General features: G+C 42.3%; 1 protein-coding gene across 1 annotated transcript; it reads right to left on the reverse strand.

Moving 5' to 3' along the window:
* Positions 1–8,282: 8,282 nt before the first annotated feature.
* Positions 8,283–11,375, reverse strand: LOC147629538 (putative pectinesterase/pectinesterase inhibitor 51). The gene is made up of 3 exons (XM_086812811.1): positions 10,832–11,375; positions 9,494–10,727; positions 8,283–9,408 (listed from the first exon to the last, which is right to left on the reverse strand). The coding sequence occupies exons 1-3, from the start codon at positions 10,835–10,837 to the stop codon at positions 8,711–8,713; spliced, it is 1,938 nt and encodes a 645-aa protein (XP_086668937.1). The 5' UTR covers positions 10,838–11,375; the 3' UTR covers positions 8,283–8,710.
* Positions 11,376–22,947: the final 11,572 nt, after the last annotated feature.

Raw genomic sequence — 22,947 nt, forward strand, 5'->3', positions numbered from 1 at the left:
GTTGCTACCATATGAATTTGGGAAATATATTACTTTCCTACATAAGCAATTGTAATATTGCATGACAGGCTATTTTGCTTACAAAGTTCATGTGCGTGTAAACCCTATAAGTTGTATGACCCCTAAGGAATGAGTGGAGCATTTCTAGGATTTAATAAGGTTTTACATGGCAATAGTGAGTAGTATCTCACTCCAGACGAGCCTGGTTGTTGTTAGTATCGGATCCGACATATGTCGTGTACATAAACTCGGGCTGAGTTAGGATAGGAGGCTAAGCCGGAGAGCTTAGTGGTAAATCCTACTGTATCTGGTGAGTTTTGACTTAACCGGAGTGTTAAGAAGTAAACTCAAAGTCTGGGGCTGAACTGGAGTGTTCGGAGGCAGACATATCTTTTGTTAAATCGGAGAATTTAGCAACAGATGAGCTTGGGGTGAACCATGGTACCCAGGAAAAAAGCTCTTCACACTAAAATAGTGTACAATAATTTTAGGGTGATAAAAATCCATCGCAGGAATGTTTTACAACTTTCCATAGATGATAGATGAAGACCATGTACTTTACGGAGTTAAAGTACATAGGTGGTGACTTCGGCGCCACATTTTTTGTAGGAAGTCACCAGTGGTGTGGTTAGGTCAGCCGAGACTCCACAAGACCTATGCACTAGTTTTTAAGTTGACCTCTATGATAAGGACGTCCAAAAATCGTGTTGTAATACCAGAAATTGTACTGCAATGTGCAATGGAGGGGTCAATTTGTGTAGTCACTTCTTAGCACAAATGACTTAAGCATCTTGTTATAGATGGTTGTATATGGTACTCCCACTCGGGGGAGGTACGCCATTGGGTACGGAGTTACTCACAGACTAGTATGTCAATTTGTGTAGTCACTTCTTAGCAGCAAGTGACTTAAGCATCTTGTTATAGATGGTTGTATATGGTACTCCCACTCAGGGGAGGTACGCCATGGGGTACGGAGTTACTCACAGACTAGTATGGAACTACTAGTGTGATGATAGTGGGTACGTAGTTACTCACTACTAATACATAGCTGCTAATAAAATTAAGATCCTCGAGTGAAAGATACTCTAGATCAACATTTTAAATTACCGAACCACAATCCATGAGTATCGAGGTACTCATAAATATGTTGACGTTGCTCAAATCGAGGGACCGATTTGTTCGATGGTATGGAATAAGCAAGGAGAGTGGAGTAACTTAAAAGTTACACATCACTAGTCCTAGTGAGTTGTCGAGGTCATCCGTAGTTTGATGATCCCCTCTACCTATCAGATAACATTCAATTTTGCAAGCCCTGGCATTTAATCCGTAGTGATTATGAGTTTGGTGCGAGATATGGTTATGAAGTTCTTACAAGAGTACTCGTTTATTTGCTTGTCATTGGTTATAGCTTGGTAGAGATTGCCACCTATGATGGGTAGGTAGCTTTGCCGCTATAATGAGGAGGCAGCAAATAATGTTCTCATAGTTATACTTCATACCAACACCAAACAGGGATAGGATGAAATTCCTAAGTACATCATCACGAAGTACTGTGATGTTTGCATTTATATTGAATGTATGATGTAATGAGACATTGGGCTTGTGTAATTACCATCAATTACCTAGCAACCTATGGCTTCACAGCAAGCTCAGTCATTATCTGTGGATTGATAATGTGGTTATTAGTAGTTTGGAATTTTTCTTGATAGATGGTACAACCCACCCAAATGATTCATAAGTGTGTAACCGCTTATGAAGGGTAATAATATGCAACAATGAAGCACTTTGTTACAAGTGTGAAACCACTGATCTGTTGCAAAGCATTTTATCAATAGTACCACTCTATGTGCGTAGACACTATAACACATCTTCGTTGCAAGATGTTTAAAAGTTTCTTGGAAGGACTCAAGAATATAACATATGATATTAAACACGGTCTAGATTTGTTCTTGGACCTATGACACTAGCGCGTAGTCAGCTTGAGAGTAGAGTTTTTGAGGACAAAAACCTTTCTTGAGGGAAAGGAGGGCTATCCTCAAATATCACATAAACTCGAATAGTTGTGTGAGTCCAGACAATACTTGAAGGGATGTGTTTGGTAATAGCAACAGAGAGTTGTAAGTGATTGGATGTAACTCCAGACACCCATAGTGGTGCAAGAATCTTTATCAAACATCTCCACATACTATATGGTCTGCCCGCAGCAGCAGATATAGTATGGCATAAGAGATAGGAAGTTTGATTGTTATATTTGAAGGGAAATCTTCAAATCTTACATTTACTCTGAGTTAGAGTGGAGTTTAACCATCCGTAGATTGATGGTAGTTAGAAACTCAACAAGATTCTAGAGCATATGCTTGTGCAAAGATGTTACTCTAAGAGAGAAAGTATGTCTCAGCTTTGGAACTAATCCTTGTGATGCATGATTAGATTGGCTCTAGTTTATTTCTCCTATGGCCGTAGAGCTTTCCAAGGAGAAGTTTTAACAGGTTGGTGATGCAACATGGTAGCGTAGTCTACAAATATCTAGTAGCATAGTCTGAGAACTTGCGCTACTAGAGTGCTCTCCAGTACATTAGCTTCTGTGCTAATGCCATGATGCAAAATCAAGGCATGAAATTTGTCTTGGGGTTTTGGTTGAAATACCAAATCACGACTTGCGTGAGTACTACTAGACATTTGCTTACCAATAACTTTTCCAGTTTGTTTTCGAGGACGAAAACTCTTTATCCTGTAATGGCACATTGGATTGCCGGTAGCGGCGGTCGAGCTCGACCAAACACGTGGGAGAAATATGCTAATTACTCCATTGACGACGGGTACTTACTTTACAAGGGTAGAGTATGTGTACCAACTATTGGTGACTTTCGTGTCCAAATTCTTAAAGAAAGTAATGATAGTCCAAGTGCGGGTCATCCTGGGATTCAGAAGACCTATGCACTAGTAAAAAGACAGTTTTATTGGCCTAGTTTGTTTAAAGACATCCAGACTTATGTGCTGAAATGCAGTAAGTGCCAGGTCAATAAACATGAACGTCTTAAGGTTCGAGAACTACTCCATCCGCTGGAGATTCCTCAAGGGAAATGGGAAAGCATTTCCATGGATTTCATTACCGATTTACCCAAGACGAGTCGAGGGAATGACTCGGTGTGGGTGGTAGTGGACAGGTTAACTAAAATGGCAAAGTTTATTGCCACGAAGAAAACTGTAAAAACGCCAGAGTTGGCAAAACTCTTTATTGAACATCTCTACAAGCTATATGGCCTGCCCGCAGATATAGTGTCGGATAGAGATAGAAAGTTCAACAGTCATTTTTGGAGGGAAGTCTTCAAAAAGTTGGATACTACTCTGATATGAGTACGGCAGATCATCCGGAGTCTGATGGTCAAACAGAAAGGGTTAACCAAATACTCGAGGATCTGTTGCGTTCTTATGTAAGTAAGAAGCAATCAAATTGAGAAGAGTACTTTCCCTTATTGGAGTTTGCCTATAACAGCTCCAAACACTCAGCGACTGGATTTACACCATTCATGTTAATGTATGGATTCCAGCCGAGATCTCCGATGGTTGTAGGCCTAGAAAAGGAGAAGATTCAATCTGTCAAGGATTTCCTTGAAGATATGAATGATATGCTCAGAGCTGCACGAGAGAGCATTCGTAGCGCTCAGGATTGCGCTAAAACTTATGCAGATAAAGGACGAAGAAAGGTGACCTTTGCAGAAGGTGACTTTGTATTCCTCAAGGTTCCTGCGCAGTCAGAAACCATGAAAACGGTAAAGTGTGATAAACTTTCTCCGAGATATTGTGGTCCTTTTAAAGTCCTTAAGAAGATTGGGGACGTAGCCTACAAACTTGAGTTACCGGAGAGTTCTCAAGTTCATCCTGTCTTCCATGTCAGTAAACTGAAGAAATCAGTTCACGGGTTAGAGAACGCAGTTTCTCCAGAGATTTTGGTGGAATTGATCACTCCACCAAAGATATCACATGAACCGGAAAGGATTCTTGGGTATCGAGACAGACAAACCCGACATAAAGTGTACCAGGAGGTACTTGTTAAATGGACAGATAGGCATGAGGAGGTGGCAACCTGGGAACGCCGTAGTGCAATTTCCAAAAGGTTTTCCCAGTTTGTTTTCGAGGACGAAAACTCTTCTTAAGGGGGGGTAATGTCACGTAGGCTGTAATGCCTGTGACCGACGGCAGACCGGATGGCCATGTCCGGGGTTCAGTGGGAGAGGACGCCCATGCGGAGTCATGGGCGGCCAGGCTAGTGTGGACGGCAGGCCACACACTATATAGCCTGGGGGATGAGGGGCAATCCTCATTCTTCCTCTATGGCTGGGTGGTGAGCCAGAGGCCGTCCCCTCTTGTGGTAACGCCCGTATAGCGGCGTTACGGATATGTAACATGGAATATACTCCAAACTATGTCTCTCCACATCATACACTGAATCATAAAAGTAAACATTCTGAGATGCCAATTCTCTTACACTCTTGTTGTCATAGATCAAGGCACCTATCTCTGCATGTAAAACATTTAGCTTTCCACTAAAATATTCTATATTCTACCATTCATGTAGAGTAGATGGATATAAAGCTACAAGCAACAAATATGCTTGTATTATAACATGCAGAGTGGATGGACTCAAAGCACAAGAACATAAAGCATAGAGATATAAACTTGCTGTTAGATATATGTCTTTCACTGAAGTTATCATGATGCATTCGAATCTCTTTGTGCATATAAACATGTTGAATGAAAGCCTCTGTTATTATACTCATACCATTTGTGCGTCTCCTGAACTCTATGATTCTACCTTTCCATTGCTTGTTGGGGTCTGTGACATCTTTGAGCTTGACCTCGAAATTTTCACGAGTACTTGGTTGCATTAAAATCCAATTTAACTGTGTGAATATTAATGATATTCCTCCTCCTTGAAGACATCTAAATTAATAAAGCTAGACTACATGATTAATAAGTATATATGTTAGATTGTAAAAGCAACAAATAAAGATTAAAACAACAAGAAATAAACAGCAACCTTGTTACTCACAACCTTGTTGTTTTGATTTACACAACCTTGTTGCTTCTATGAAAATAAACATAAACACATCAAGACAAAACATTAACAAACCCTAAACCTATGATCATTACTTACATTCAGACAAAACATAGACAAACCCTAAACTTATGATCAATAATGTTGTATTTTATGCCACTTGAAATCATTACTGTGCAAAGAAGATTGTAATAAACAAATAAAAAAAAACAAGAAATAAATAGTAACTTATTGCTCACAACCTTGTTGCTCATATGAAAATAAACAGCAACATATCAAGAGAAAACATAAACAAATCCTAAACCTATGATCATTACTGTGGTATTTTATGCCACTTCAAATCAATACTGTGCAAAGAAGATTGAAAGTAACAAATAAAGATTAAAACAATAAGAAATAAATAGCAACTTACTGCTTTGATTTACACAACCTTGTTGTTCACAACCTTGCTCCTGAGAAAATAAACATCAACACATCAAGACAAAACATAAACAAATCCTAAATCTATGATTATTAGTCACATCCACACAAAACATAGATAAACCTTAAATATATAATAATTACTCACAAGAATTTGAAGCCGCTTCACATCAAGATAGCTATCTGTGGTGTAGAGAAGAGAAAGTTCATGTGAGAAAACGGGCATAACTTACAGAAGTTTTGTCCAGATGAGATGAAATTTTAGGAGGAGAGAGCTATGGTGTAGAACAATACGACTGTAAATTTTCATGAAGAAAGAACCAGAGTTGGAGAACATATGACAAAATTGAATTCCACCAAAAAGGGAAAAATGAAAAGGTAATGAAATGCAAAAGGAGGGAAAGAAAAAAAACATAAAAAATAGAAAAAAATAAAATTCGGTTTTCAAACTTCCATATACATTTGATATGAAAGATATGGAATCAGACATGAAATCTGACATTTCTCTATTTTTTAAAGATATGGGCTCTATTATTTTATAGAATCCCAGTTCTCTCATTGGTCAGGCCAATCTTTTTTTATTCACTTGTTAAGGGGCAAAATGGAGAGTCCATATTTCTCCTAAATGACCCTGCAGGACATGTGCCTACTTGCCACTGTGTAAGTCTAAGAGGCATCATTAATAAACTGTGCTACTAAATTCCAATAAGAACATTTCTAACTTTTCTTACAACTTGTTGCTAATAATGTAGCTGAGGGGGGCCAACTGAACCAGATATACCAACCTCTTAGAAACAAGATAAGAGCTCCAAAAGAAGAAAGACATAGACTTTGGAGAACTACCCCAGTCTCGTGGAACTCCCCCAATCTCGTGGAACTCCCTGGTCTCGTGGTCAACACCACAAGCCCTTAGAAACAAGATAAGAGCTCCAAAAGAAGAAAGACGTAGACTCTGGAACTCCCCTAGTCTCATGGCCACTCTTCATAGCAAGCTAGATGAGATGACACATCACCATTAGTATTTGGCTACCAATAGAAGATTCCTCTTCATACCTAGAACAAAAAGATTGCCTTGTAATTGATTAGAAACCCTTTCTTCAAAAATTATTAACTCTCTACGTTTTCTTTTCATCTTCCAATGTGTCCAATGTGTTTCATTGTTTATCACCATTTCAAACTAGGCAGGAGAGTGGTGTGATAGTATTGTTGATTGATTAAATAAATATATGTCGATTAACTAGGGAGGAGAGTGAAGTAATAGTCTTTTCAAATGATTATTAGCAACATTGACTTCTTAAGGAAGCTCTTTGACAATGATAAAAAGGTAGTAAACCTTCATGCCATTACTAACCTTTTGTGCTAATATATTCAGGCTAACTATCGTATTAATTAATTAATCAAACCCTGATAGGCCTAATTAAGTAATTCAAGACCTTAGCTAAAAGACATTAATCAACACCTTTCAAACGTCCTCTATCTCTCTCAGCCGAAACGAGTGCATGATTTGTATTTTTTTTTCTCTCACATGCGAAACGAGCACGATTTACACGATTCGTTTAAAAAAAATTCCTCTCTCACGGAACAGGCATCTTCGTCCCTCGCTCTTTCTCTCTCAAGTTGATCGATAGAAGCGAAAGAAAAAAAATTTGCTCTCTCACGTAAAGGCACCCTTGTGTCTTCCTATCTCGCTGTTTCTTGCTCACGTTGGAGGCCAGAGCCTCGAATGGCCTTGCCTTAGCTGGGTCTTTTATTCACTTTTTGAGGCGGTTAGAAGAATCTGGAAATTCCAAACTAAGGTTCGCATCGGATACAAAGGTTCTCTTCTTTCCTAAGGTTAAAAATAATCTCTCCCACCCTTGTCTAATTAATTAATGTGAAAGAGAATTTTGGTACCATATTGTGCTTTATTAATCTTCAAAGCACCATTTATTAGCGTCTGCTTGCTTCTTCTTCGTGCACTCTTGACATGATGTCCTTTCTTTCGATAGCAATTGACTTTCTTCTTCTTTTCATTTTCGTTATTGAAGGCTTTACAATTTTTTTTACCTTAAATTGACATGGAGAATGAATGCTCTCTACCCTACATTTGATCTTCCTCCATGAGCATGGAGTTGAGCTCCTAAAACGTAAATGGGTAGGCCTAAAACCCATGGTGTGAGAGAAGTATTAAAGGTGTGAAATTTTTGGATGAGTGACAATGCCTACTATGTCTTTTTATCATACTAGGCTTTCATTCTCATGAGAAAAGTGTCCACCATCGATCCTCCCTCGTTTATCTTCTTGTTTTGAAAACAAGCTTGCAAATTCTGCACTCTAGTACTATTGGTGTCTATTGGTGGTCTCAAAGTAAGTCTCTAGGATCTGGCACACATCTACGTCCTACATGATTTGTTGAATTAAGGTTAAAACAAAGTTGGTGAGCAAGATGTGATCAATCGGATGTCTTGATTGTTGGCATCTATTGTCATGGTTTGCTCAAGGTCAATTTAAGTGTGAGGTCAAGTATCTCAAAGACCTCCAAAGACATGGTAAGTTTATATTTCCATAGCTAGTACTTCGTTATGTTGAGTCTTCTCAAAATAATGCAACCGGGCAAAAATGCAATTTGAAAGTGCATTGGCAATAGCATTCACCACATTGGATTAAGATATTTTATTTCTTTAGTTTTGTCAAGTATAAGTTGCAAACCATCATGTTCAAATCCTAAGCTCTAATATCATGTATGAAAACACAATGCATGGTGTAACAACGCAATTCAAACTCACATTATGAGGATCATAAATACAAATTCAAGCATAGATGAAGAAAAGAACAAAACTCCAATTGCCTTTATATTGATAATAAAAGATGGCATCTTTCTTTACCAATCTACTCTTGAGATGGATATATAAGACTATGATGGGGGTATATAGCCTGAGCAAGATACTCGAGATTACACACCTTTAGTGAAAAATATGTATTGTCTGCTACCTTCTTGTTTTTTGGTTGGGTGGACAAGTTAACTTCCTTGTGCTTCGATTAGAAATAAGGAAAGAAAACACAATGCTTTGCCGTCCACTACAATACGTGTACTTTGACACAAGGTTATCGTGAAGGTCCACAATGCAAGCTTTTTAGTTGAGACTTTTTACTCCAACGCAAGGTTATGGAGCATGCCTTCAGATTCGATTCGATGAGAGAGAGAGAGAGAGAAGTAAGCCGGTAAATTTATAGTGACACACCACCACTTCTTCATAGTGACAAGGCAAAGGGGACATTTGTGGCTGGGAGCCAGCGGTCGCCTTGGATGAGGGGGGCAACTGTGAAGAAGAGAGCCACGTCGTATGGAACTTGGGTGGACCACGCAACACGGGTGGTCGGGTGGGAACCTGGGCCAGAGCTGAGGTATTCGCCGTAGAAGAGGGTGTCGAGGGCGACGGTACCGTTCCAGGGCAGCCAGCCTTCCGGCTGGATAAAGCCGGCCAGCTTGGACTGCAAGAAGATGGTGCGGGAGAAGCTCTTCCACGGGCGCCCCAGGTAGACGTGGTGGCTCTTGGGCGACATTGCGTAATTCTGCAGGAAGGGCAGGGTTCCGTTGAGGGTGCAGTTGTGAAAGACAAGGGCGGTGGTTTCGGCGGGGTCCGTCCGGCCTTGTGCGGTGACAACACTGGTGGCCACATTTGGGATGCCCGGACGGAAGAGGATGAGGCAGTCTTGGAAGACGGCGGCGGCGTTGCCAAAGATGAAGTCGATTGTGCCCTCAATCCGGCAGCCACTGAAGAACTGCCGGAGCGAATGCACGTAGAGCGTGTCTTGGTAACCTAGAACGGAGCAGTTGTAGAAGGCGGCAAAATCGCTGTCCACCCGCAACGCCACCGCCTGGTGCTTCTCCGGGCCGGCGGTGTTCTCAAACGTCATGCCCACCGCCACGAACCTGTCTCCATCCACCGCTGCGACGACCGAAACAGCAGCTGCGTTAGTACAATGGTTTCTGTTAGTTCTGCCGTTACGCTACATTGGCAATTGACAAATTACCCATAGTGGCTGAGTCGTACGTCGTGACGCCCGGCATCTCCGCAGTGCGGTTGCCGGTAATAACCGTTCTACCCATTCCTTCCCCCACCAGCGCTAGCTTTCTCTTGGCCGACGGAATCCTTACCGTCTCTTTGTAGACCCCCTCTCGGACGTGGATCGTAAACCACTCCGTCGCTCCGTCTGGCGCCGCGTCCACCGCGGCTTGCACGCTGGAGTACTCGCCAGTGCCGTCCGTGGCCACCGTGACGGCGGCGTTTCGCCACCAGTCTCTACTTCCGGCTCCATCTCTGCAGCCCTCGGCTGCATTGTAGACGCTGAGCCGTGTTGGTTGCGCCCAGGCACTGGTGTCGTTGCCGTGAGCTCTGTAAGCGTCCACGATGCTGAGGCAATTGCTGGTGAGCGTGATGGCGTAATTCACCTGCCCCACAAGGTGGTCCACGGCCAGTGTCGTGTTGACATAGTTGAGGGCCGACCGGCAATCGTTCTCGTAGGTGAGGGCAGCGCTCATCCACGCCTGCGCGTCGGCCACCTGCCAGGCCATCTGCCTCGCGAGCGGGGTCTCTTGGCATCTCGCGAGAAAACTCGCAGCTCTCGCCAGCAAGTACTCGCAATCGCGGGCGGCGCTGGTGAGCTTAACGTTGTCCGAAGTTTTCAGCAAGTCCTTTGAAAGAGTGTGGAGTGCGACGGCCGCGGTGCGAGAGATTCCGACAGCTGAGTCGACGACGTCCGTGACTTTGAAGGCAAAGCGGGCGGAGGGTTCCGACAGCAGGGACGCCTCGCACGTGTCGGGGAAACGGGTGGCCTTACACACTATTGCGATGACGGCCGGCACATCAGCAACATGAGGTTCTTGCTGCTGTAGGATGTTTAATTCCATGAGCTTGGACTTGTCATGCTTTTTGGCTGAGCGGGGCAGGACGACGACCAGGCAGAGGATGACGACGACCATCATGAGAACCGAGCCAAGGATGATGGACATCCTGAACGTGCTGCTCAGCCCCCTGTCGTCGTCATCTTCAAAAACAGGTAACGCTGTCTTGTGGATGTCCACCGATTGGGCCTCCCAGTGATCTAAGCTTGTGCTGGCCCGAGATGGAGGCCCCTCTACTTCGAGCTGACCTTTGGAACTATCACCACCACTAACTGCCGCCGCCGCCGCGGGGGTCGAGGACTCCTCCCCGGCCTCTTGCTCCCAGCTTTCTCCAGGCATCACTTGAACTGTAAGCACTGATCTCTGCAAAAAAGCCTAAATGAAGCACAATATTGAGCCTAGTACTTCCTTTTGTTTCAAAATTCACATAAATCCAAACCCGGATCGTCGTATGGTGGCGAACACACCACCATATATATAATTGGTAATAAGAGGATCGAGGCGTGTGTCCAAGCACCTCCTCCTCAAAGCACGCCATTATGCCTCTAAATTTGCACCGTGTGAAGCCTAGCTTTTTTTTTTTTTTTTTGGCCATGGCTCTGACGATGATATCATCAAAAGAGAGCACAATACGTCAAGGTGTAGGGGGGACGAATTTCTTCTTGCAGTACCATGCACCAACACTCAGAAAAAGCTGGCTATCAAAAATGTCCGGCTTGGGAAACGTCAAACTAAAGGAGTTCCATGACAACACTCAAGGAATCCGCCCATAGCAATGCTGTACACATAATATGCGGCATGTAGCATGTTAGACTTCAACTGCCTGCAACATCTAGAGGTAGTGACCATTGACCTATGCTGCTGTTACTACTACCAGAGGCTATGAAGCAAGGGCCTTTCCCAAGGTAATTACCAGTTAGGTTGCAAAGCAAGTAACCAAAACTCAACTCATGGCATTCCTAAAACTTACATTGTCCTTTCAACTGCCATCATCAAAGCACTCAAAAGATGGGCAAGAAGGAAGTACTCTCAAAATATAGGGAAGAGAGGTTGCCAGCTCCCCTCGAAGAGGACTGGCATGTGCAAGTTACGGAGGGTACTCTCTCAATCACCACTTTCACCCTGGCCAAAGTACTGCGATGATCGTCAACTGCTGTAGCCCCACTACCCACTGAAAAGCCAGGCAACAAGCATCCTTCAGGCTTCCACTATCCTCCCACTTTCCTTTTGCAATTATCACCAATCAACCATACGAAAGTTGCAGGCATGACTTAAATAATTATTATGGTGACTGTTTGCTTTGTAGAGGCATGTTCACGTGATAGCGTCTTCCACTATACGTTTTCCAATTATAGCCTTCAGGTTCTCTACCTTTTCTTTAAGGTCACAATCCAACTTTATCCAAGCCTATTGAGGCGCTCAGGGCCCTTCTCTCCCAAAAGGGAGGTAATTCCCTCCCCTTTTTTTTGGGATAATAATAATAAATCCATAGTTTCCTCTCTAAAAAATTAGCATCAAATGAAAAATACAATTAACGTTTACTAAAAAAGAGAGAAATTTGAAGTGCACTTGCACTTTAAAACCTTCATATGTACCACCACTATATTCTACAAGATGCCTCAACAAAAAGTCATCGTTAGGGTTTGAACACTAGAGTCATTAACATGTCTCTTTCAACATGAGGGGGACATCACTTTTTAAGAAGGCCTGTATATGGTAGGGGTGAATGTAGCCTCCTAGATGATTTTTTATCAAGTCCCTGCTATATTGACTCCCATGCATGTAAAAAGCAGCGAAGAGCTATGCTCTCTCTCCCTCTCTCGCATACATAGCCATAAGGACTCTCTGTCTTGGAGGTGTACACATGCATTGCAACTCTTTCTCTTTGAGGCGTAAGCAACAACTCTCCCTATCTTTCTTGGCTTCACATCCTTCGAGCACTACAAGGGATCGGGCTCATACCCGCGCTTCTAGCCGCTAAAAATGACTTGTGAAAAAAAGTAACGGGCCCGTGTATCAGCGCGTGTATAATCGCGGCCAGAGACATGCGTGTAAAAGCGCGTGTATAAGACTTTTCAAACGCGCTGATACACGGGCGTATACACGCGTTCTGTCAGTTCAGCTGCGCTTAGACGCGCTGATAGAAGTGTCTATACACGCGTTTTGTCAGTTTAGCTACGCTTATACACGCGTATTTCACAGATTTGACGCGTCTATACACGCGTGTTTTACAGATTATCTGCGTATATACACGCGACTTTTTGCAGATCTGATGCGTTTATACACGCGAACAGAGAGCAAAAAAAAATCCAGAGAGTGCTATTTGGTACCTGAATGCTGTTCCAGCATTCCAGCACCCAATAACACTCTCTGGATTTTTTTTTTGGGTGCATTGGACTATCCACGAGGAAGATTAAGACAAGAACGACATGAATGCATACATTGTCAATACACGATTCAAGACAGACATGAATGCAATACTATCGATTCACGATTCAATATTACTATCAAAATTTTATGTGTACACATATATACAAGGGAGTCCATATGTCGAAGTAGCCCATGGCTTCAGTTACAAAAATATATATACAACCACATCCTCAATATGGAATGTGATACTATAAGTCTGAGTACTACTCAGACCCAGATGATGACTCGGTGCTCCCTCCATGCTCAGATGAGCTCACATCGGTCGGAATGTCCGATGAGTAGTGCTCACGTCCACCCTCTGCAGTGGCGGCGGGTGGATCATCAGCAGCTTGTGCCTGTTCAAGTAATATATAGTATATAAGTATATATATATGTAATTCAATAAACCAAAATCATTCGTTTAGAGTTTTCAAGTACCTGTCGACCGTATGGTCTCATGGCCATCTCAAACTGCACGTCCGTAATACGTCCCTCAGCTCTGAAGATGGCCCATGTGTCACGTCTGCTATGCCGGCGAGCATACCCAGTATCGTGGGCTGTGGGCTTCCTCCCCGTAATCCGTCACTGTATCATAATCAACACAATTTATAAGATTAAAACAATCATAGAATTAATGAATTAAGTAAACAATCAAATAAAGTGGCAAGATACTTACGAACTCTGCCTCCCATGACTCGACGCCGCCAGATCCGAAATGCGAAGATCCAATGGTCTCCATCTGGATCCGTCGTGCCTCCACATGCTGCCTGCTCTTCACGCCACCCTCTGCTCGTTTCTTTGCCTCTTTCCACTTGCGTTTGTGCGCAGTTGGCAGATTTCTCAGCAGGATAGCCACCCGCAGCTACATTTAGCCCATTATCGTACGCGAGTTTTTTAAGGTGAGATCTTTTATTACTTAAGATCTCCCTTATTCGCGTCCTTCTGTAGCATGTGGGGGATTGGGGTACCGACTATGTACAGCCTCTATCACCTCCCCAACTAATCGGCTATTTTGATCTTTAAATTTAATAAAATAATTTCTATACAAGTTTGATACTACCCCACGCATGTACTCCATTACCTCTTTCCCCCTCACATCCATCACTATCCCGTCCCTATCCGTCACATCATAGCAGATCTCTCCCTCCTCTCTCACCGCGTGCCCTACTACCTCCCCCACCAAAGCACCCACCGCATCCCCCACTCCCACTCTTCCTACTGCTGCGGGTGGAGTCACGACTGGGGGATTGTCTACGTGACGGTGGCTGTGAGCCCTGACGTGACGGTGGCTCTGAGGGAGTACGTCATGGTGGCTGTGAGCCCTGACGTGACGGTGCTTGGGAAGGTGTGCGTGAGTGTGTCTGGGACGAGGTATGTCTCCTCGGTGGCTGTGGAAGAGGAGAAGCTGCATGCTGTCTCGTCGGACTCGTAGGCATAGACGGTAGTGGAGTGCACTGGATACTTGCGGTAGGGGTATAGACACCAGGCATGGAAGGAGGGGGATGGGCATACATGTACTCTGTAAGCTCAACTGGACCAGGATGGTGCCCAAAATGATTTAGCATCTCCATCAGCCAATTGCTGTACGCAAATGGATCGGATGAAGAACCTGGAATATCCATAAAGAATCTGTAAAAATAAAAGTATATACATGATTGCATCAAAGCACAAATGCAAGCTAGGCGCACATATGATTTTCCACCATCAAACTGACATCACTATCTAGAGAATTCACATCTTCAACAACACTCAGAACTATAGAGTTATCCTCCTACAACTCTTCAAAAACTACATCACTATCACCACAACATCCATCTTGTGTGGTTATCTTCAAAGGTTGCACACACATTATTGCATGCATGACTATCACCATCCTCATGTACATCATGGACTGTCTCTTGACTCACACAAATATCATCATCCAAGCCACCTATCAGCTCTAAGACCATAGAATGGGGAAACATAGTCGCGTGTATACACCCGTCCAGAAACGCGTGTATATACCTGTCCAAAAACGCGTGTATATGCACGTGAACCGTCTGTGCAGACAGGATACACGCAGACATACACGCGTTCCTACACGCGACCTGCGAAATTTTTTTTTTGAAAGCAACCGACCTTCGACCAATCGTCCTTATAAAAGGCCCACTGTCGCCCCTGTCAGAATCGTTCACCAGATGGCAACCAGAGAAGGAGAAGGACGGAGACAAACCCATAAAGGAAAGAGACAATAGCATAAACAAATATGAGGAAAGAGACAGGGCAAAGGACAAACTGACTCACCTCTGAAAAAGTGAGTCTTCTTTTTGGTCGGTTTCCTTCACCCGTGTGTGCTCCTTGTCTGCTCCTTGCACTTAGGTTTAGTGCTTTGTTGGAAGAGGCGACAACGAAGGAGAGCAGATCTATTTTTTGAAAATGTTTATTTGGGAAAGGCGGGTTATTTTTAGTTTGAACAGGTCGTCACGTGTAAAAATGCGTGTATTTTCACGTTTATGAGCGTTTATACACGCGATTTTTAAGATCTAGCCGCGTTCATACACGCGATTTTCAGGATGTAGCCGCGTTGATACACGCGATTTTCAGGATGTAGCCGCGTTAATACACGCGATTTTTAGGATATAGCCGCGTTAATACACGCGATTTTTAGGATGTAGCCGCGTGAATACACGCGATTTTTATACTTTCATTAAAAACTGATTATGATTTTGTGTTTTCTGGTTTGTACATAGGATGTCATCAACCTCCTCAAGCAGTTCTGGTGAGGATGAGACAATGCGTCATCGTAATTGCGATGTGTGGTTGGGACAAAGGATCAAGTGTATGTGTAATTGATGTCAAGGATGCATTGTACGAGCACGTCGAATTACCTTGAATCACATCTCCATGTATGGAGAATGGAATCAAACAGGTTTAGAGGTGAGTAGATGTAAATTGATAGTATTCAAATGACTCATGGTATCCAAATTAAATTAATGGAGTTGTAATATATATACTCTAATTGAAGCAGGATGCAGTACCACACCCTAACATGGTGCCCTACGCGCGACGAGAGCACGCAAAGCGTCGACGAGATGATGCTGGAGCTTCGGGATCTATTGTCAGAGATGAGTGGGAAAGGGATGACAATAGCCCTGCACCCCACGAAGTTGTGGAAGAGGAAGTGTTTGATGATATGGTGCGGAATCTTTTTAAGAATGATCCCAAAGGTATGGACGACGATGATATGGAACAAGAGCATCTTTACAAGGCTTCATCGACACCGGTTTTTGAAGGATGCACATTCTCTATTTTACGTGCTTCACTTGAACTACTCAATATACAAACAGTTTATGGATGGAGCAATGCAAGTCTTGACGCATTATTGAAGTAAGCATTCTAACTTGCAAAGAATTAGTGGTTTAAGGTTTAGGGTTTAGGACTAATTGATGATATTGGATGCAGGCTATTATCAAACATGCTTCCAAAGGGAAATAGACTACCCACCTCAAGAGACATAGCGAGGCGCTATGTGACATCTCTTGGAGGATTGGATTATGATCGCATACATGCATGTGTCAATGATTGCATTCTCTTTCGTGGGACGCATAAGGAGGCTCGACATTGTCCCACTTGTGGTGAAGCAAGGTATAGAACAGATGTGAAGAGTTTTGATGTACCTCGTAAAGTCTTGCGACACTTTCCTATAATTCCTCACATCAAACACATGTTCAAGTGCAAATCCATAACAGAGCTCATGTCATGGCATTCCTCACATCGATCGGATGATGGCATGTGGAGAATTCCTGCAGACACTCCTGCTTGGAACCATATTGAAGATGAGTGGCCCAGCTTTAAAACAGAACCTAGAAACTTGAGACTTGGCCTAGGTATGGATGGAGTGAATCCATTTGGTTTCAAAAGCACCACATACAGCGTGTGGCTAGTTGTGTTGGTGAATTACAACCTTCCACCATCAATGGCGATCAAGAAGGGACATCTTATGTTATCCCTTCTAATTTCAGGGAAACATAAAGTCAAGCATATGGATGTTTATCTCGAACCGTTGATTGATGAGTTGGAGGAACTATGGAGAGGTGTTGCAGTGGTGGACATTAGTAGGCCTCCCTCCTCTCGACACTTTGACTTAAAAGCAGTGTTGATGTGGACAATGCATGACTTTCCAGGATACAGCGATTGTTCTGGTAAGAATTCTAATTACCTCCCTACTTTAATACTAATGGCTATATTAATTATAAATATTGACTTTATTATTCTAACTTTTATTTATATTTTAACAGGTTTGAAAACATCGGGTAAACATGCATGTCCTGTTTGTGGCCCTTCGTTAGTACATGAGTATGCTGACGGTTTGTGTAAGACCATATTCGATAATCATCTTCGATTTCTCCCCTCAGATCATCCTAAATATGTTGCTAGTAAGAGTAACATTCCTCCACAAACACTTCGTGCAAAAGATTGGAAGCGTATTTGGGAGTCTACAAATATTCTTCCTCCAGATGGCATGAACAGGTATAGTAATGTTTTTCACTCTTGTTTTGTGTAGTCTCTAATTGGATTAAAGGTCACATAGAGCAATCCCTTGTGTAGGTACTCCATTTTTTTTCGGTTACCATATTGGACCCATCTTAAGATCAACCATCTTCTTGATCCCATGCACATCTTCAAGAATGTGGGATTTGGTATCTGGGAACATGTTATTGGTAAACGAGACAATGTTAGCGTACGGGAGGACTTGCGGGTCGCAGGACGTATGCGTCAAGCTTGGCCACGAGAGGAGGGTGGGCACGTTCGTCTTCCGCCTGCACCATGGATTATATCAAAGAAAGAGGAGAAGCAGGTAAAGCAGGCCATCACCACTTCGCGTACTCCCACTGGATGCATGAGATCATTGAAGGGAGGCTTTACAACCACTAAGAAAAGAGGCGTTGAGCAACTATATGGGTTGAAGTCCCACGATTGGCACAAGATGCTCCAAGTAAGTGTTTTCCAAGTCTTGTACGTTGAAATTAAATTTTGTAATGCCATAAACCATACATACATGTGCTCTTATGTGCGCAGTTCATACTACCTACTAGCATCGACCATTGTGCAAATAAGAGTTTGAAAAAATATATTTATAAGATGGGTGAGCTTGTGAGGTATGTAAAACCCATGTTAGATCACCCTTCATTATACCTTGCAAAATGAACGTGCATGAGGTATAACGTACTATTTATTTATTTTTCAGATATGTTAGTTCCAAAGCAATTGATCCAGCCACGTTGGATGATGTGCGTGTTATGGCAGTGGAGGTAGTTTGTTTGGTAGAGGAGACTTTTCCGCGAACCATTCTCACAAGTCAACTACATCTCATTGTGCATTTAGTGGACGAAATTGCTTTATGTGGCACTGTGCATGCACGTTGGATGTTCTTCCTAGAGCGCTTCATGAAGACCTTAAAAGACTTTGTGAGGCAAAGTGCAAGGCCTAAAGGAAGCATGGCCGAGGGTTGGTTGATACAAGAGTCTCTTGTATATATTTCAGAATTTCTTGGTCAGGTGGACAGCTCTTTGCCACGACTATGGAGCAATGAAGAGGACTTGAGGATGACCTCTATTGTGCCTCAAGGAAAAGGACAGAGTAAAGTAATTGACAGAACATTGATTGATGATCTCAATTTCACTTGCATCCTTAATAGTGATGTGATGAGCAGATGGGTTACAAGATATGAGGATGCAAAGACAAAAAGGCAAGCAGAAAGAGCTCTCTTTCGGAGGCAACATGGCTCTCGTAAGGCATACCCTAAGCATCTAGCAACACTTCCGAATGATATCCATGTTGATTGGTTGCATGAGGAAATGGAGAGAGCAGAGAGCGACGAGGGGCTGCATATCACGGCGGAAGAATGGGAGTATGCACGAGGATGCATGTTAAAGGTACATAGAACTAATGTTTTGCATTAGTTGTAAGTGATTTGCTTTTAATATTTATTCACATTGCTTACACAAATATTGCTTCTATTTTGGTCCAATGCACTATGTTCAATGCTATATGGTGTGAAGGCAAGCATTTTCGAACACAAAGAATTGATGAAAAGAGGAATACACAAGATTACGGTGTCATTAGTAGCTTTGAGGGAGCTAATGGAAAAATGGATGATTATTGTGGCACAATCCAAGACATATTTAGGCTTGACTTTCGTCGCTTCTTTGTGTATGTTTTGGATGTCAAATGGCAAATGAACGTGGTGGAAAAAGGGCCTAATGCAACGATAAAATGCCATGCAAGTGGCTATGTAACTATTGACTCTACAAAGTTTTGGCAAACAAAGAAAGATAGGCTCGTATTGCCACAACAATGTGAGCAGGTATGCATTTTTTTACTAATGTGTTTCATGTACATATATATCTAAGCTCACGTACCCCTTGACTTTTGATATGCTAATTAACTACTGTAGTACGTGTATTTGAGTAGGTTATCTATCTGCCAATGGTGCATGACATTAAATGGTGGTACGTCATCCCTATTGCACCACGTTCCAAAGTGATGTATAGTACATTCACTGATATGGAGCATATGGAGGATGTAACAAGCCGCAGTGAAGATGATGTCGAACATGCCAATGAAGATGTTGTGATCGATGATCAAGAAATAAGAGATGATCATGATAATGAGGATGAGCGTGCCATTTCTCATGATCATGAGAATGACCCTACCATTGAGGATAATGGTGATGTTGATGAGGATGATCAGGACATCGATACCATTATCAATGGACAGAATATCGATAGTGGAATAAATTTAATCGTAGCCTTACAAATTGATCAAATGGATATTGACGTTGATCGTTTGGCAAGGATGGATCTTATTGAAGATGAGATCGAACCCTAACCAATCCATCACTGTATCGTTCTAAATTGATGACATTTCTATTGTATGTGTTGTCTTTTAATTATCATCTCATGATTTATTTTTGAATATATTTCATTGTTGTAAATGCATGTAGTGGTATTGTGTAATGATATATACTGTAATGTACTATGAGATGGTTTAAAGAAAATAGTTTTTAATTTTGTAAAGGAATTTAGTTTTTCTTAATAAAGCGTGTATTGATGCGTGTATAATTGCGTGTATATACACGCGCTTATACACGCGCTGGTAGATGCCAATATACACGCGAATTTAAATGCCAATATACACGCGCTCGATACTATTCAAATACATGCGCGACCATACACGCGCCCGTAATTTATCGCGTGTATGAAACGCGTGTATGGCAGCATTGTCTTGTAGTGGAGAAAGGGAGTGCAAACTAATCTACACATGAAATGCAAACATCTTTATGCATTTTCACCCATCATAAAGTGAGGTTTTGTGTCCAAGTGTGAATCAAAATTACACTACCTTTTTTGAGTGCAGCCTCTAAATGTAATCAAGCACATGTAAAGCAAGCAAAGAGTAGCAGAGAGTTACACCGTCACATATCTAAAGAGTCTTCAACCTCTAAAACTCCTAGTAGAGATCTAGGAGGACAAGTACATGCCAAAGTTCTAGACCAAGTGTTAAGATATCGAGCTCAATTAGTGGTGCAAATATGGGTGACACGTTAGGATGATAGCTCCACACTTATGCCAAGTTGACAACTCCACACTTACGCCACTCTCATGGTTAGTGAGATAATGGGTGATATGCCACCAGTGGTTTATAGGTTATGTGCCAACCAATTTGGTTTACTAGAGTTATAGCATAGTTATAGTGCTAGCTCATGTAACTGGGGGTTCACACTATGGATTGACCTTTGTATGTGTTACCATATATATAGGCAGTGATGTGTGTGAACACACTTAAGACCGCTGGGGCACTTTTTCCCTCGGCTTGTATATACGCCCATTATTCTAGGGCTAACTTATCTTTGTACATTGACACAATCTAATACATTGTGTGTTGTGTGCATTCTTGCTTCTTCTTCTCCAAGCTTTGTGTGCTTTCCTGCAACCCTAATTACAACAATTGGTATCAGAGCAGGCATCGGCTCCCAGGGCTACGCCGCTAGTACCTCCAACTCACGTTCTCCGATTGAGGTGACCTTTCACGAGCGCTTGTGCAGGTCCCTATACTCTGCATCTGAGGTCATTTCGGGCTCTGTTTTTACATTACAAGTTCTGTATAGGTGTTTTCGTCATTTTGTGCAGAAATTTTGATAGTGCAGTTTTTTGCAAAAAACAGGCATACGTATTCTATTGTGGACCGTGCTACATAGCACGAGTTGTTTTCTGTTCAGTCTTTGCTTCATTACAGGTAGCTTTTGCATCAGTTTCAGTCAGTGGCCATAGCTGATAACAGCCAATGATGTATTTTGCATGTTGTCTTCTGATGACAAATTGGATGGAGACAACAACTACCCACTTTGGGCATACATGATGCAGCATGTTTTGGTTGCAAAAGGAGTGTGGAACATTGTGCAGGGTGGTATGGATGTACGTCCAAGTTCTGTGGATGTAGGATCTGTTGAGGATGTTGCAGGTTCTAGCAGCTCTACTGTTGTTGCTGTTTTACCCACTGCTGAACAAGCTCGTTGGGATGGTAAAGATGCGCAGGCTCATGCCTTTTGATTGCACTTTCTGTCAAACGTAACATCACTCCACATATTCGTTCAGCTACAACAGCAAAACAGGCTTGGGATATTCTAGCTGGTTTGTATGCAGGTCGTATTAATGAGGTAAAAATCTCTTACCTGCGTAAAGAGCTAGAATCGAAGATTATGTAGGAATATGATGACATGAATGTTTTTCTTGCTGAGATTAAAGATCTCAAGGAATAGTTGATTTCTGCAGGTGAGATTATTCCTGATCATTCTCTTGTGCAGACTGTTCTTGATGCTTTACCTGAGTCATATCAGACTTTTGCTTCCACGTGGAGACTTGTTATTACTGAGAACAGACCTGATGTTGTCAAGTATGATACTTTAGTCAATAAGCTCTTGCAAGAAGCGCAGTCCAGGCAAAATAGGGCTAGGCAGCATGCAGTTGATCAGGCATTTGTTACTGCCCAGCAGAGAAGAAGTGGTAAGGCAGTTCCTTCCACTATTTCTTCTTCTATTAGTAGGTCTGTAACTTCTTCTCCTTCCACAGGTAGCAACAATAGGTCTGATAAGGCTCTTGATAAAGGCAAGAAAAAGATCAGGTGTAACTATTGTAAGGCAACTGATCATGTCATTAAGAATTGCCCTAAGCTAAAGGCTAAAGAGGCAAAGAAGAAAGAGTCAAATGCAGCCACAATAGCGGATGCTTCTACAAATGCAGATTCTGCAAATGTTGTGCAGGATACAGAATGGGCATTTAGCGTGTATTTCCAGTATGACCCATCTGTACATGATGCATGTTTGGCAGTTTCTGTTGACTCTGATGTATGGTATTTTGACAGTGGTGCTACAAAGCACATTACCTCGCATCGTGATATTTTCACTTGTCTTGAGGCTAGGAATACTGTCACATGTGCCAATAATGCTTCTTACCCAGTGAAGGGCATTGGTAAAATTATGCTTACTGCTGCAAATGGCAGCAATTTCACACTTTCAGATGCTTTGTATGTGCCAGGGATGAAGAATCTATCTATTGTCTATCTCTGCGCTTGCTAGACTTGGACTTGTAGTCAAATTTATGGATGACAGATGTACTGTTCATGATTTGACTTCTGGTGATACAATTATTGCATCTGGCACTTTGTTTCGTGGGCTGTATAGGCTCAATTCTTATGACAACTGTGGAAGATTCAGCAAATGCAGTTTTTGATGAAAAGACAATTTTAGATGCAAAACTATGGCATGCTCGTTTTGGTCATCTGAACTTTACTAGTTTGCTGCGTTTGTAGAAATTTGATATGGTTGCTTCATTGCCCCCTCTTGAGGCACCATTGAAACATGTTTGTGAAGGCTGTATTTTAGGCAAAATGCAGCGTTCTACGTTTCCAAAGGATGATTCTGTGTGGGCCACTCGCAAATTGCAACTTGTACATAATGATGTATGTGGGCCTATGCAAACTCCGTCATTTGGTAAACACTTGTACTTCGTGAATTTCATTGATGATTACTCAAGGCATATATCCACTACTGAAGGCAAAGTCCGAAGTGTTTTTGTGCTTCAAACAGTTTTTGCTTATGGCTGAAAATGTATCCAATTGTACTGTGGGCATCCTC

The sequence above is a fragment of the Cibotium barometz genome, chromosome 18 (genome assembly GCF_041138505.1).
Source record: "Cibotium barometz isolate CiBa-2024 chromosome 18, ASM4113850v1, whole genome shotgun sequence".
Classification (NCBI taxonomy): Eukaryota; Viridiplantae; Streptophyta; class Polypodiopsida; order Cyatheales; family Cibotiaceae; genus Cibotium; species Cibotium barometz.

What these genes read in the sequence shown, in the direction of transcription:
- LOC147629538 (XM_086812811.1), bottom strand. An exon ending in GTACGACTCAGCCACTATGG is followed by an intron (nt 9,409 to 9,493) that starts GTAATTTGTCAA and finishes CGGTCGTCGCAG; the next exon opens with CGGTGGATGGAGACAGGTTC.